The 15575-nt window shown below is 41.7% G+C and overlaps 1 protein-coding gene across 2 annotated transcripts in view; it reads left to right on the top strand.

Moving 5' to 3' along the window:
• The window catches only part of TNKS (tankyrase), a 269901-nt gene extending 254609 nt beyond the window's left edge, over nucleotides 1-15292 (top strand). For both annotated transcript variants that reach the window (XM_068233708.1, XM_068233707.1), the window contains exons 23-27: nucleotides 5968-6042; nucleotides 7570-7675; nucleotides 8445-8631; nucleotides 10217-10373; nucleotides 14881-15292. In XM_068233708.1, the coding sequence (XP_068089809.1) occupies nucleotides 5968-6042; nucleotides 7570-7675; nucleotides 8445-8631; nucleotides 10217-10373; nucleotides 14881-14967 (612 nt within the window). In that variant the 3' untranslated portion in view covers nucleotides 14968-15292. The remainder of the gene's footprint in view (nucleotides 1-5967; nucleotides 6043-7569; nucleotides 7676-8444; nucleotides 8632-10216; nucleotides 10374-14880) is intronic.
• The last annotated feature ends 283 nt before the right edge of the window (nucleotides 15293-15575 follow it).

The following is a 15575-nucleotide window of genomic DNA, read 5'->3' as shown; positions in this document are numbered from 1 at the left end:
ACGCCATGCCCCCCTCTTTTTTCACATATTTCGGCAGATATTTTTTCATCCACATTGATCAATGCGAATGCTAGAATCTTTGCCGTTCATTTTTCCTTTTATGGAGAAAAAAGTGCATCACCCGTATGCCCAATATAAGGAGTATAGCAGAAACTCCTAATACTGGCCATACATGTAATGATTGTGGAGACGCTAAAATGCCATCACAGACCCCCACAAGTGACCCCATTTTGGAAAGAAGACACCCCAAGGTATTCGCTGAGGGGCATGGTGAGTTCATAGAATTTATTTTTTGTCTTAAAGGGATACTGTAGGGGGGTCGGGGGAAAATGAGCTGAACTTACCCGGGGCTTCTAATGGTCCCCCGCAGATATCCTGTGTTGGCGCAGCCACTGCCCAATGCTCCGGCCCCGCCTCCGGTTCACTTCTGGAATTTCTGACTTTAAAGTCAGAAAACCACTGCGCCTGCATGCCCGTGTCCTCGCTCCCGCTGATGTTACCAGGAGTGTACTGCGCAGACACAGACTATACTGGGCCTGCGCTGTGCGCTCTTGATGACATCAGCGGGATCGAGGACACGGCAACGCAGGCGCAGTGGTTTTCTGACTTTAAAGTCAGAAATTCCAGAAGTGAACCGGAGGCGGGGCCGGAGCATCGGTGAGCGGCTGCGCGGGCACAGGATGTCTGCGGGGGACCATTAGAAGTCCCGGGTAAGTTCAGTTCATTTTCCCCTGACCCCCCTACAGTATCCCTTTAAGAAATGGATTTTTTTCCCACAAAGTGTCATTTTCCGCTAACTTATGACAAAAATATATTTTTATATGAACTCAGTATGCCCCTCGTGGAATACCTTGGGGTCTCTTCTTTCCAAAATGGGGTCATTTCTGGGGTGTTTTACTGTCCTGTAATTATTTGGTGGGGACCTAAATTGTGAGCACCCCTGTAAAGCCTAAAGGTGCTCATTGGACTTTGGGCAAGTTTGCGCAGCTAGCCTGCAAAAAAGTGTCACATATGTGGTATTGCCATTCTCATGAGTAGTAGTATAATGTGTTTTGGGGTGTCTTTCCACACATACCCATGCTGGGTGGCAGAAATATCTCAGTAAATCACAATTTAGTGTAAAAAAAATGGAAAAATGGTCATTTACAGAGATATTTCTCACACACAGGATTCGTTATGTGTGAAAATACACCCCAAAACACATTATACTGCTATTCCTGAGTACAGCGATACCACACGTGTGACACTTTTTTGCAGCCTAGCTGTGCAAAGGGGCCCAAAGTCCAATGAGTACCTTTAGAATTTCACAGGTCAATTTTAATTATTTGGTTTCCAGACTACTCCTCACAGTTTAGGGCCCCTAAAATGCCAAGGCAGTATAGGAACCCCACAAGTGACCCTATTTTGGAAAGAAGACACCCCAAGGTATTCCATGAGGGGTATGGTGAGTTCATAGAAGATTTTATTTTTTGTCACAAGTTAGTGGAAAATGACACTTTGGCCTGGTGCACACCAAAAAACGCTAGCAGATCCGCAAAATGCTAGCAGATTTTGAAACTCTTTTTCTTCTTTTTCTGTAGCGTTCAGCTAGCGTTTTGCGGTTTTGTGTAGCGGTTTTGGTGTAGTAGATTTCATGTATTGTTACAGTAAAGCTGTTACTGAACAGCTACTGTAACAAAAAACGCCTGGCAAACCGCTCTGAAGTGCCGTTTTTCAGAGCGGTTTGCGGTTTTCCTATACTTAACATTGAGGCAGAAACGCATCCGCAATCCAAAATCTGCAGCAGCCCAGGAGTATGCGGTTCTGCAAAACGCCTCCCGCTCTGGTGTGCACCAGCCTATTGAGATACATTACCCAAGCGGATCCGCTCCCGCAAGCGAATCGCAAAATGCAGCCGAAACGCTCTGGTGTGCACTAGGCCTTTGTGAGGAAAAAAACCTAAAAAATCCATTTCCGCTAACTTGTGTAAAAAAATAAAATATTCTATGAACTCACCATACTCCTAACGGAATACCTTGGGGTGTCTTCTTTCCAAAATGGGATCACTTGTGGGGTTCCTATACTTCCCTGGCATTTTAGGGGCTCTAAACCGTGAGGAGTAGTCTTGAAACCAAATTTCTCAAAATGACCTGTGAAATCCTAAAGGTACTCATTGGACTTTGGGCCCTTTAGCGCAGTTAGGGTGCAAAAAGGTGTCACACATGTGGTATCCCCGTACTCAGGAGAAGTAGTATAATGTGTTTTGGGGTGTCTTTTCACACATACCCATGCTGGGTGGGAGAAATATCTCTGTAAATGACAACTTTTTCCATTTTTTTTACACACAATTGTCCATTTACAGAGATATTCCTCCCACCCAGCATGGGTATGTGTAAAAATACACCCCAAAACACATTATACTACTTCTCCCGAGTACAGCGATACCACATGTGTGGCACTTTTTTGCACCCTAAGTGCGCTAAGGGGCCCAAAGTCCAATGAGTATCTTTAGGATTTCACAGGTCATTTTGAGAAATTTGGTTTCAAGACTACTCCTAATGGTTTAGGGCCCCTAAAATGCCAGGACAGTATAGGAACCCCACAAATTACCCCATTTTAGACAGAAGACACCCCAAGGTATTTTGTTAGGAGTATGGTGAGTTCATAGAAGATTTTATTTTTTTGTCACAAGTTAACGGAATACCTTGGGGTGTCTTCTTTCTATAATGGGGTCATTTGTGGTGTTCCTATACTGCCCTGGCTTTTTAGGGGTCCTAAACCGTGAGGAGTAGTCTTGAAACCAAATGTCTCAAAATGACCTGTGAAATCCTAAAGGTACTCATTGGACTTTGGGCCCCTTAGTGCAGTTAGGGTGCAAAAAAGTGCCACACATGTGGTATCGCCGTACTCAGGAGAAATAGACATCCCAAAGTATTCAGAGAGGGGCATGGTGAGTCTGTGGCAGATTTCATTTTTTTTTTTTTTGTCGCAAGTTAGCAGAAATGGAAACTTTTTATTATTTTTTTTTTTTTTTGTCACAAAGTGTCATTTTCCGCTAACTTGTGACAAAAAAATAAAATCTTCTATGAACTCACTATGCCTCTCAGTGAATACTTTGGGATGTCTTCTTTCCAAAATGGGGTCATTTGGGGGGTATTTATACTATCCTGGAATTCTAGCCCCTCATGAAACATGACAGGGGGTCAGAAAAGTCATAGATGCTTGAAAATGGGAAAATTCACTTTTTGCACCATAGTTTGTAAACGCTATAACTTTTACCCAAACCAATACATATACACTGAATGGGGTTTTTTTTATCAAAAACATGTTTGTCCACATTTTTCGCGCTGCATGTATACAGAAATTTTACTTTATTTGAAAAATGTCAGCACAGAAAGTGAAAAAAATCATTTTTTGACAAAATTCCTGTATTTTTTGATGAATATAATAAAAACTAAAAATCGCAGCAGCAATCAAATAGCACCAAAAGAAAGCTGTGTTAGTGAGAAGAAAAGGACGTAAAATTTGTTTGGGTGGTAAGTTGTATAACCGAGCAATAAACAGTTATAACTGCAGTGGTCTGAATTGTAAAAAATGGCCTGGTCTTTAGGGGGGTTTAGCACTGCAGTCTTCAAGTGGTTAAGTGCCTCTTTAACTTGTTATAACACTTTTTTTTTTGTTTGCTTTCTTACTCCTGGTCCTACTGCCCACTAAATTAAACTGTACATTACCTAATTAGTATTCCTAAAAACATACTGCTTAGTAACCAGGTATGCTGTAAAGGCTGCCATCTAAATTCAGTGCTTAACCCTCCTGGCGGTTTGCAAAAAAATCGCCAGGGGGCAGCAAATCTTTTTTTAAAAATTTTTTTTTTTTTTTTTCATGTAGCGAGACAAAGTCTCGCTACATGATAGCCGCTGCTCAGCGGCATCCCCCCAGCCCCTCCGATCGCCGCCGGCGATCGGAGATCCGGAGATCCCGTTCAAAGAACGGGATCTCCTGGAGGGCTTCCCCCGTCGCCATGGCGACGGGCGGGATGACGTCATCGACGTCGTGACGTCAGAGGGGACTCCGATCTGCCCCATAGCGCTGCCTGGCACTGATTGGCCAGGCAGCGCACGGGGTCTGGGGGGGGGGGCGGCCGCGGCGAGAGGAATTGCGGCGGATCGGCGGGTAGCGGCGGCGATCGGGCACTGCACGCAGCTAGCAAAGTGCTAGCTGCGTGCAGCAAAAAAAAAATTATGCAAATCGGCCCAGCGGGGCCTGAGCGGTGCCTTCCGGCGGCATAGCCCGAACTCAGTTCGGGCTTACCGCCAGGAAGGTTAACAGAATGTACTGGCTGGATATCCAATGGACAACCTATCCAGTGGAAAAAGCGTAAAAAAAACAAAAGCGCTTATGGGTTGTTTTTTTCTGTATCAATGATATGGTGAACTGCAACTTATAAAAACTGGTGATTTACTTTGTTGGTTTGTAAATGAGTAATACACAATAATGACTTAATTGTATGCTCATTTTTTAATTCAAATGCCAACATAAACTTTAAGATGCCCATGCACCTAGAGACTAATCTGCTTGGCAGGATCATTGATCTTTTTCTATGCTTTTTGCCATAGCTGAAAAATACATTCATAAACTACAAAGTTCAGCCAACTCTGGTGAAGGATTTGAGGGATACTTGCAGTATTTTAGAAACTATGTAAATGCTTTCAAACTGATGATAGATAGATAGATAGATAGATAGATAGATAGATAGATAGATACATAGATAGATAGATAGATAGATAGATATTATATAACGTTACAGATTGTATCATTTCCTGCCTTCGGTGATGCAAAATAAACAAGTAAATTGAGGGATATTGATGCAAGAGTACAAAAACACCAGTAACAAATTGAGGAGGTATTGATGCAAGAGTACAGAAACCGCAGTAACATTTTTAAAGGGGTTCTAGGACTTTTTCTTTATAGTGAAGAAAAAGGTATTCCTGGTTTCTTTGTTCCTGTTGGAGAGATCCTTTTCTTGGCTGGAACAGCAGGGGAAATTGCATTACTACTTAAAACAAACCTAAAATTCCTTCAGAGTTGTTTTATGACCTGAACACATTGCTCTTTTTAAATGACTATTATGCAAATCTGTGTACAAATTGCTTATGCCAAGGTCATCTTTAGTTTATATCCTCCAATTCGTGAGAACAGTTTCTGCTCTGAAATACAGCCAAAGAACATGACATGTAAAATCCCTTTTTAGTATTGGGACACAGTACCTCACCACCAAGGGGTTTTTACTCTAATGGACCAGAGCAGTTTTCACCTTTCAACGCTCCTCCCATTCATTCACCAATAATATTATGTCTATTAATTATTTCATTATTTTATTTGCCAATTTGTCCCGGTTATTACAACATTTAAATTATGTCCCTAGTACAATGTATGTTAATATATTTTGAAATAAAGGTGTATTTTTATTTTTTTATTTGTTTTTTGTACCCGATCAATAATTACAACCATTTATTTGCAAAAATAATAGTCCTATACCCTTACCTACTTTTTTTTTTTTACAAGTTACAATTTTGGTAAGTGTGGAGGGGAGGAGGGATTCATTTAAAATGTGTATTTTTATTTTGTTACAGGAAAGAGCATTGGCTTCTTATTGAAGCCATGATCTTTCCTTACAGGCACTTTGATTGGTTCAGGGAATACTTGCTCCCTTTCACCAATTGCGGATCCCAGAGTCCTGACTGGTGCGTGCAGCGGGCGTGCGTGTGCATGGCGACGTTAGCGGCAATTGATATTTTAAACCATCCATTGGTCTGTTAAGACCACTCTACGTTTTAAAACTACTTGCAGTCGACTACTGGTTAATGTGAGTGGAAATGTTTTTGTGAGATTTCATGCCTTGTTTGGATATGTTCTTCATTGCTTCAAACCTGTCCAATAGTATTGGCATAAGAGCATCTATTAAATTTACATTTTCTCTTTCCTAAGATGCAGAACTCTATTCGTGAACACAGAGATGGTGGCAATGCAGGAGGGGTTTTCAACCGATATCATGTTATCAGGGTGAGCAGACTTGCATATGTTCAGCTACAGTGTAATGATGACTTAGAATTGTTTATGTATTATAAAAGGCTAGTATAGTCATTGTTATATTCTAATTGGTTAAACCTTTTATCAACCTCAAAAATTATTCTCAAAGCATGTACAATGAATTCATAATTAAATCTTTATGAAGAGCAGAGTATTGTTCTCTACCTGAATGCTAGCTAAACTTGTTGTGTTGTGGTGTTCTTTGTCTCTCAAAATACTTAATTGTAGGATAATTGCAAGTTGAGTTTTACACCTTGCAAGTAAAATGCTACAAGTGTAAAGCGTAGAATAGAGTTAGAGGAAAAGATCCAAATGCTCCTATACCCAGTGTTCTCCCCAGGCTCTTTTAGCCGGGTGCTCCACCTAGCTAGTTTTGATGAGCACCCGGCTGTTATCGGCTCACCTCCTCCTATTCTGTAAGCAGAGTTGCACACAGAAGCACCAGCCCTGCATTCTTTCATCTCGCCCCACCCGGCTACTTTTTCATGCCACCCGGCTGAAAAAAATATCCGGGGAGAACACTGTATACCCCTAAAGCAGTACTCACTGGTACTGGATCCAGTCAGCCAGGCCACAGGTCAAGTAAGGAAAGAGAGTTTAAGAGATAAGTTTATCCTAAAAGCCCCAACCCTGCGTAACAGACTTAACAGGAACTTGCAAAACCTCAATAGTGCAAACCCAGTATTGTAACCAACTGTAACATATTTAAGATATCAAGATTGGGATCTTCAGATACTGTGGCTCCCAATTAATAGTATGAAGTAATGTTAAGACCTTTTTGTCATGGCCGGTTATAGACTTTTGCTGCCTAAGCAAACTTGTGAGGATACCTCAATTTGGAATGATCGCACAGTATTCCTCAATTTCCACTGCACGTTATATCATGTTGCTGCCCATCTAGGAAGCCAGGTATAGGTGACTTCAGTATAGGTGCACCCGTATAGGAGGACAGGTATAGGTGACCCCAGTATAGGTTAGCCCAGGTATGAGTGCCCTCTGTAAAGGTAGCCAGGTATAGGTGGCGGCGGCGGCTCCTTCATTCTGCAGTGGCACTCACTTACCAGCTCCATGCGTTCCAGTGCTGATGTCTCTCTTCAGCAGTGCCTCTGGCATCTTCTCCATGGTTACAGTGCTCACACGCAGAGTGAAGCACTGTAACCATGGAAAGGACGCTGGGAGCGCTGCTGAAGAGTGACATTAGCGCTGAAACGCATGGAGCTGTCGAGTGTCCTCTTACCGCTGCGAAACAGCCACTGCCAATAGGAAGGGAGGGTAAAGAGAGAAGGGGGGACTTTAGGCGGCCAGTGAACATGTCTCCATATTCCTCTCACCTTTTGTTCCCTTTAAGTTAATATGTAGTGAAGGACTTCAGTTTGCCTTCATTTCTTAAAAAAATAAAATAAAAAAAATCTTACGTATCCATGTAATTTCTGCTGTTCGTGTTAAAATCTTAAAATAAATATCCTGTTTTCTTGTATTTTGTGATGTGTCTGAAAATAGATTCAAAAAGTAGTCAACAAGAAGCTCAGAGAACGGTTTTGTCACCGCCAGAAAGAGGTGTCTGAAGAAAACCACAACCACCACAATGAACGGATGCTCTTCCATGGTGTGTTTCTTGTTTACCGTCATTCTTATATGCACTGCATAGTCATAGTATTTGCACAATTAAACTCAAATGCACAATGAATTGTTCACAAATCGAACTGAAAGCTATTCTGCGATTGTGTAAAACAACGCTAATTTCACATGAGACTAAATACATTTTCTACAAATCTGATTACTGGTTAACCGCAAGGAGCGGTTTCTGGCAAGTCCCTACCCAACCCATGTATTATGCATAGCACTAAGAGAGAACATGTTGCACATCTAACCTCATTGTATAACATGCATATTACTCTTCCCCGGTTTAGAAAACCCATACACCATACATCTGAATCTGCTTACGCATAGGTGTGACAGGTTAGCTCAAGTACAGATCCACTTGTGTTGCATTCCAGGGACATTTTGGTTTTCTTAATCATGCTTGAAGTAAGAAAAAAAAAAAAAACATGCTGTGAGACCTGCGTACGGATTCTGCTGCCTCCCACAGCCTTCTCTGGATTTCTGTGCTTGCATAGGGTGCCCAATCCCGGATTACCATGCTTGAGGTTGATCTGCACACAAACAGGAAATTCTGTATACTGGTTGTTGAAACCATTCTCAGATTTGGAATTGGCAAGCAAATAACTCAACTAAACCCTTCCGTTGTCCGTGTGGTTGGAGTGGTTGAGTGTTTTTCATGTTTAATATTATGCTTTGTTGTGTAGTATGAAGTATGGCAAAGATTTGTCTTGTTTTCTGGATTGTTTCATAAATATGTGTACTTTTCCCACCAGGGTCTCCTTTCATCAATGCAATTATTCACAAAGGCTTTGATGAGCGACATGCATATATTGGGGGAATGTTCGGTGCTGGTATATACTTCGCAGAAAACTCTTCAAAAAGTAACCAGTATGTATATGGCATTGGTGGAGGAACAGGCTGTCCTACCCACAAAGACAGATCGTGTTATATATGTCACAGGTTTGTGTTTGTTTTTTTTTATCTTAGTGTTGTGCATTTGTACTTAAAGGGAACCTAAACTGAGAAGAATATGGATTTTTCCTTTTAAAATAATACCAGTTGCCTGACTCTCCTGCTGATCCTGTGTCTCTAATACTTCTAGCCACAGCCCCTCAACAAGATCCAGTACTCTGACTGAAGTCAGACTGGATTAGCTGCATGCTTGTTTCAGGGGCATGATGCAGCCACTACAGCAGCCAAAGAGATCAGCAAGACTGTCAAGCAACTGGCATTGTTTAAAAGGAAACATCCGTATCCTTCTGTTAAAATTCCCTTTAAAGAGGAGCGGTCAGCCATACTATCTTAGAAAGAAAAAAAAATATACAGGTAGATATAGATTTTCCATATTGACTGTCTATCTTGAAGCCAATCCTGACATAATTTCCTCCCTTACTCTGCCTGTGTATCATTGCCTGCCCTCCTCCCAGTCTTCAGACACTCCCACCCAGCTCTGCAGTAGAGTGCAGGTCAGTGTGGCAGTGGATTGCTTGACCAAACCATGCCTTCAGCTACTCTCTAAAATTGCTTTTGTCGCCTTCTTCTACACGCTGCAACAGGGAAACTTCCTATCCCATTAAGACACACATTGATTTGGGCATTTAGTAGACCCTAGAATCCGCTTCATTTATTAATATACACTAACACAGGATGTCTTATTAATTAATGTCAAGTTAAATATCCTAGTTTAAGCAACAGAGACACTTCCTATATTTAGATATTGCTGTATTTGTATGTAACCCTGCCCTCCCAGTGATGTTTTAGCCTAGGCTATGATGTCATAGCATTCTGGCCCAGAGGACTCTGGGAGATCAGGTGGAGGTTCTGTTTATTTAATTGCAAACACACATGCCACTGTGGTGCACCTTGCCAACAGTTAAGATGTTGCCACGTGATAAATTGTAGAATGTAAATCACGGTGAAGAAAGATTACTAATTTATAATGTAATATTGTAGAAAGAATTAGCAATACTATTCATTAGAATATATTCAGTAAAGTTCCTTTTTAATGGCATAGAACAGCTAAAACGTTAGTTTTAAATAGATTTCAGCTGTAGTTTCATTCAAAATTCTGCTACCTCATAACAATTAACATGTTTTTTGTGCTTATGATCCTTAATAAAACCACAGATGCACAGACAAATTAGTTGTGCACTGCAAATTTAGGGTATAGTTTATCTTGGAGTACATTCAGTGATATGTTTTACTACTTTCTTTTATGTAATCTTTATTGTTCCCTAACAGATAAATAATTTACCCGTGAGCTCTGAGGCCACCCCCACCTATCAGGCTACAGTAACATAGGTGGGGTGGCCTCAAAGCTTGAGATTTTTTGGCAGGCAAAAAACACCATGTCAGTTCTTTTTCAGCAGAGCTGGCGTTTACAGTTAATGACCTTTTCAGGGTGAACGGGTGAGTTTTTCACCCTTTCAGTCGCCGATTCCGTTACAGGATAATAAAGACTACATTAACTAGTGCCTCATATACACTGGATGTACTCTTTAAGTATTTTGCTCCTTACCCGTTGTCTTTTTTTTTTTTCTTTCAGACAAATGTTATTCTGCAGAGTGACACTTGGCAAATCCTTTTTGCAGTTTAGCACAATGAAAATGGCCCACGCTCCACCAGGACATCACTCCGTTATTGGTAGGCCAAGTGTAAATGGATTGGCATATGCAGAATATGTAATCTACAGAGGAGAACAGGTATATGATCTGATTTATCTGTTTGCATAAAAGGAACATCTACGTCAGTTTACCATACTGTATATTATCCCTAATTCATAAAACTTATGTCTTGGGATTTTTTTGTAGGGTATGTTTTAGCTCCTGATCGATCAAAGTACCTTTTCAGCCTCGGCAATACAAAAAGGACTTTCAATATGCTGCCCCAAATGAACTTAAAGAGAACCCGAGGTGGGTTCTAAGAATGGTAACAGTCTGGGTCTGCATATACTGCCCAGCCTCTGTTGCTATCTCGATCCCCCCTAAGCTTCCCCCTGTGCTCTGCTATGCCCCAATAAATCACCCAGCCGTGCTGTCGACACACAGCATGTCGCAGCCGGCTGTGTACTTCTGTACGTGTCAGTCTTGCCGCTCCCCCGCCTCCTCCATAGCTCCGGTCCCCGCCTGCGTTTCTTCCCTCCAATCAGCGGGGATGGAAGGGGCGCAGGCGAGAACCGGAGCTATGGCGGAGGCGGGGGAGTGGCGAGACTGACAGATGCAGAGGTAAACAGCTGGCTGCGACGCTGTGTGTCGACAGCACGGCTGGATGATTTATGGGGGCATAGCAGAGCGCAGGGGGGCTTAGGGGGGATCGGGATAGCAACAGAGGCTGGGCAGTATATGCAGACCCAGCCTCTGTGTGCTTGTTAGCATTCTTAGAACCCACCTCGGGTTCTCTTCAAAGTGAACTCAAGGTGAGTGATCTGGAAACTGATGATCTCTGATCTATTTGGCTGCAGTAGTGTCTGAAGTACACCAGAGACAAGCATGCAGCTAATTTTTTAGTTCTGACAATAATGACCGAAACATCTGATCTTCTGCATGCTTGTTCAGGGTCTATGGCTAAAAGTATTAGAGGCAGAGGATCGACAGGGCAGCCAGGTAACTAGTATTGCTTAAAAAGAAATAAATATGGCAGCCTCCATATAACACTCACCTTGGTTTCACTTTAAGATCGATATTCTTTTTCTATCATTTTTTTGTGTGTTGTTCTCGTGTTAGGTGCTGAAAACATATTTGTAGATAACATGAGAAAACCTCTCTTGCAATAAAATGCTGGCAAAAAGTGCAGAGTGACCTTGGGCCCCATGTCCAACTATTTTGAAACGTGTTGTTGGCATCCAGTTCAAAATGAACATATATTTCTCAATTCATATGTTGCATTTATACTATTTGTAATTAAATATAGCATTTAAATGACAAGCAAATAATACATGTTATGCAGCTATAGGCCAGAAACCCACTAGGAGCGATTTTTAGAGTGCTTTAAAAGCTCTTGCTAATGTAATGCTATGAGTGTGATCCCACTTGAGCGATGTGATTTTATAAAAATCCCCCATAGCATTACATTCGCAAGAGCTTTTTCAAATCACTAGCAAATCGAAATCTAGTGGGTTTGTGGCCTGAAAACGACCATTGGAATTCCACCACAGCTGAATTTGATTGGTTTATTTTCAAACTGCCTACATTTTCATTCAAGCATGTATATCATTCTGAATAAACTCAGAATTATTTGCATCTCATTGACAATCCCCACTTATAAATGTAATGATCGATATCTAAATAAAGATGGCCATACAAAGGGTTGGTTTTCTGGGCATTTGATAGAATTCTCCAATAATTATTTGACCTCGCTAAGCCTGATTACTTTCAGACAATTTGTTATTTGATGTGGTGATTGGGCATGGCAATTAATGTAGACCAAGCAGGTGAGGCAAATAGAGGTTTAAAATGTAGCCACACACTGCATTGAGCGCCAGTAAACTAGCAGAGGCAGCAGTTGCACTGACTCTTGATCAGATTTCTGCTGAAATTGTCAATGTGGTATATTGCTTACTATTATCTGGTCAATTTCACATTGGGATTAAACACTTGCTGCTGGTTTGGGCAGCTATTGAACTTTAGATGGCTAGCTTTAGTTTTAAAAGACAAGGGTTTCCTCCGTAACAAGGTCCCAGTGTTATTGAAGTCATTAGCAGGGCTGTGGAGTCGATACAAAAATCTTCCGACTCCTCAGTTTATGAAACCACGACTCCGACTCCGGGTAACCAAAGTGGCTCCGACTCCTTAGTCTAATATTTAACAGGGCTGTGGATTTTGTACAAAAATCACCAGACTCCGACGACTCAGTTTATGAAACTCCGACTCCGGGTGCCCAAAATTGGCCCGGCTCCGACTCCACAGCCCTGGTCATTAGCCTTGTCAAATCAACATAATTCAAAACAGCTGCTTTAGTAACATGGTCTGTCAGGATTGTATCATTTTTATGCATTACCTGGATGGTGCAGATGATCTAGTAACATTTTCCACCTTCTCAATTATATGACCAGCAAAAAAAAGCAAAAAATGTTGATCTCAGGTTTATGAATGTTGGCTATAAAATTGTAATAACATGGTTAGAATTGTATCCACCTCATAGTCTAGTCACTGTGAGGGCTTGTTCACGCTATGAGCGCTTGTGTATTATTATTTATTTATTTTTTTAGCGCTGGCGATTTTAGAAATTCGCCCTAAAAGTGCTTGTGCAATGATTCCCTATAAGTGTTCACATATGAGCGGTTCTATTATGCTCCGCTTCCAAAAGCACTGCCTGTACAGTTTTATGAGCGCTTTGGCTCAATGGAAGGTGTAAGGAAATGGCTAAGCATTTGAAAAAGCGATTTTGTATAGCGATTTCCTGAGCGCTTTTAAGAATAAATACATTGTATTTATTTATTTTCCGTGGTCAAGGAGTTCACTTCCTGACTGACATCAGGAAGTGAAACTCTGAATCGCTCATCAACAACGCTTAGAAAAGTGCTTACACAAAATCGCCCACACAAAAACAGTCAGCACTTGCGATTTATAATGTGAACATAGCCTGACTGTGGCTTCTAGTGATGGGTGGAGATGGTCAGTAAGATGCAAATAATTCCAACATGGAATGGAGCTAGTCAAATTTAGCAGGGAGCCTTAGGGCCTGTCTCCACTTGTCAGTTTTTCTGTGCATTTACTGCACAGGAAAACTGCAACCGATATTAATCAATGGGCTACTTCAAACTTGAATGTGTTTTTCACATGCAGAAAAACAATTGACAGCAATGCAAAACTGTCAGACAACTCATGAAGAAAAACTGACAAGTGGAGACAGGCTCTTACTGTTAAAACATTAGAAGGAAGTGAATTTGATTAGCCTAATTCTAAGCTGCTTTTAAAGAGAGTCTGAAGCGAGAATAAATCTCGCTTGAGACCTCAGAGTTAGCAGGGGCATGTGTGCCCCTGCTAAACCGCCGCTATCCCGCGGCTTAACGGGGGTCCCTGATCCCCCAAATCCCCTCCGTAATGCGGGGGAGCGCTTCCTGGTTGGGGCAGGGCCAACCGCCGCAGCCCTGCCCCACGCGCGTCTGTCAGCGCGTATCTCCGCCTCTCCCCCGCCCCTCTCAGTCTTCCTTCACTGAGAGGGGCGGGGGAGAGGCGGCGATGCGCCGCTGACAGACGCGAATGGAGGCAGGGCTGCAGCCGTTAGCCCTGCCTCCAGGAGCGACCAAGTCTGTGACCAAGTGTCGCAGTGGGGGGTTTGGGGGTCAAGGGACCCCCGTTTAGCGGCGCTATTGCGACGGTTGAGCAGGGGCACACGTGCCCCTGCTAACTATGAGCTCTGAAGCGAGATTTATTCTCGCTTCAGAGTCTCTTTAAATGTTAGCGAGCCAGAATTATTTGCTTCATATTAACCATTTTCTTATTAAAGTGAACCAGAGACGAAGCACCCTCATGTATTTTACCATATATATCAGTGGGAACATTAGAGAAAACACCTACCCTGCTCTCTGTTTCATCCTTCATTGCTCAGCCTGCTTGTTAGCAGCCCTGATAAAATCCCGTCTGAAGATTCAGTCTGGCTTTGCTCAGGAATCATTATAGCTGAGTCTGTCTTCTCTGATGTCTTTTCAAGCCCAAGCCTGCCCCCTTCTGGCATTGCTTTCCTGTTCTGTATACTCACAGCATCACAGAGACCTGTGATGAGATGGGAGGAGCTGCTAATGTAAGGGTATATTGAAAAACATTGTCTTTATCTATATTTATTAGTCATAAGACGTTTTTAGAAATGGTGATTTAATTTTGCACAAAGCCCACTAAATAATATGCTTTTCTGATGAACTGTGTTTTGCGTGGTTATTGTAAAAAAAAACAAAAAAACAAACAAAAAAAAAAACACACACACACAAAAACAGCACACCAGAGCGGCAAAAATACCAGGTATATTATTTATTTTTGTAAAATCCATCGGGGGATAGGCTTGTTGTGTGCCATTTCTGGTTTCCTTTAACCATCGTGATGCGCTAATAATTTAGTAGTTAAAATAAGTGATCTTCCAGTACTCAGGAAGTAGCTCTATACGAAAGGTAGCAATGTGGTTTTAAATAACCAGTTTTCCAGCTGCAGATATAATATTGTAGTGATGTGTTTTTAGTATGGTACTTTTATTTTCTAACACTGTTTCATTACACAGGCTTACCCGGAATATCTCATCACATACCAGATTGTGAAACCTGACGCCCCCTTACCAACCGCCACAACTGCGGAGCAGAAGACTTAGTACTTTTCATGGACTCTACCAAATTCACAACTAGAAATGAAGGACTACCTGACTGACATTTTCCTTTAAAAAGAAAAACATATACTGAAAACCTGGAAATAAGTTTTATTTAAAAGTATTATCCTGATGGTTCCCTTCTGGATGAGGATGTTTCCACTGGCTGCTGCTCCTCAGAAGATGTTTACAAGGGGATACCTTTATAGCGATGTTTCTCAGGCTTCTTTTCAGTATGTTGTTCTTGGCAGAGAAGCGAATAGAACAGGTGTGCAAAACAACTTGTCTGAGATTTACCAACACTACAAATACATTGTCAGATTTTCCAAAATGGTTTGGATGTTACATGTATTGGTGACATGTATGTGAGCATTTTAGTATACTTTCTGCCTAAGTACCTTGAATGGGGTACTTGGCATAATCCTTTATTTATTTGTTTCTATATTTGTGTATGGATAATCTAAACCAAGCTGGAATCTTAAAGTAAAATTCATTCTTTTGCACAAAGAGGAGTTCATTAGCAATGCAATACTTACTGACCAAGAAACAAACATATTGGTTATCCATGTCCCATTCTCAGTTTTCCTTCCTGCCTCCCCTCTCCAACTTCCTTG

This window comes from Hyperolius riggenbachi, chromosome 1 (genome assembly GCF_040937935.1).
Source record: "Hyperolius riggenbachi isolate aHypRig1 chromosome 1, aHypRig1.pri, whole genome shotgun sequence".
In the NCBI taxonomy this organism is placed as follows: domain Eukaryota; kingdom Metazoa; phylum Chordata; class Amphibia; order Anura; family Hyperoliidae; genus Hyperolius; species Hyperolius riggenbachi.
This window is presented reverse-complemented; position numbering and strand designations above follow the sequence as displayed.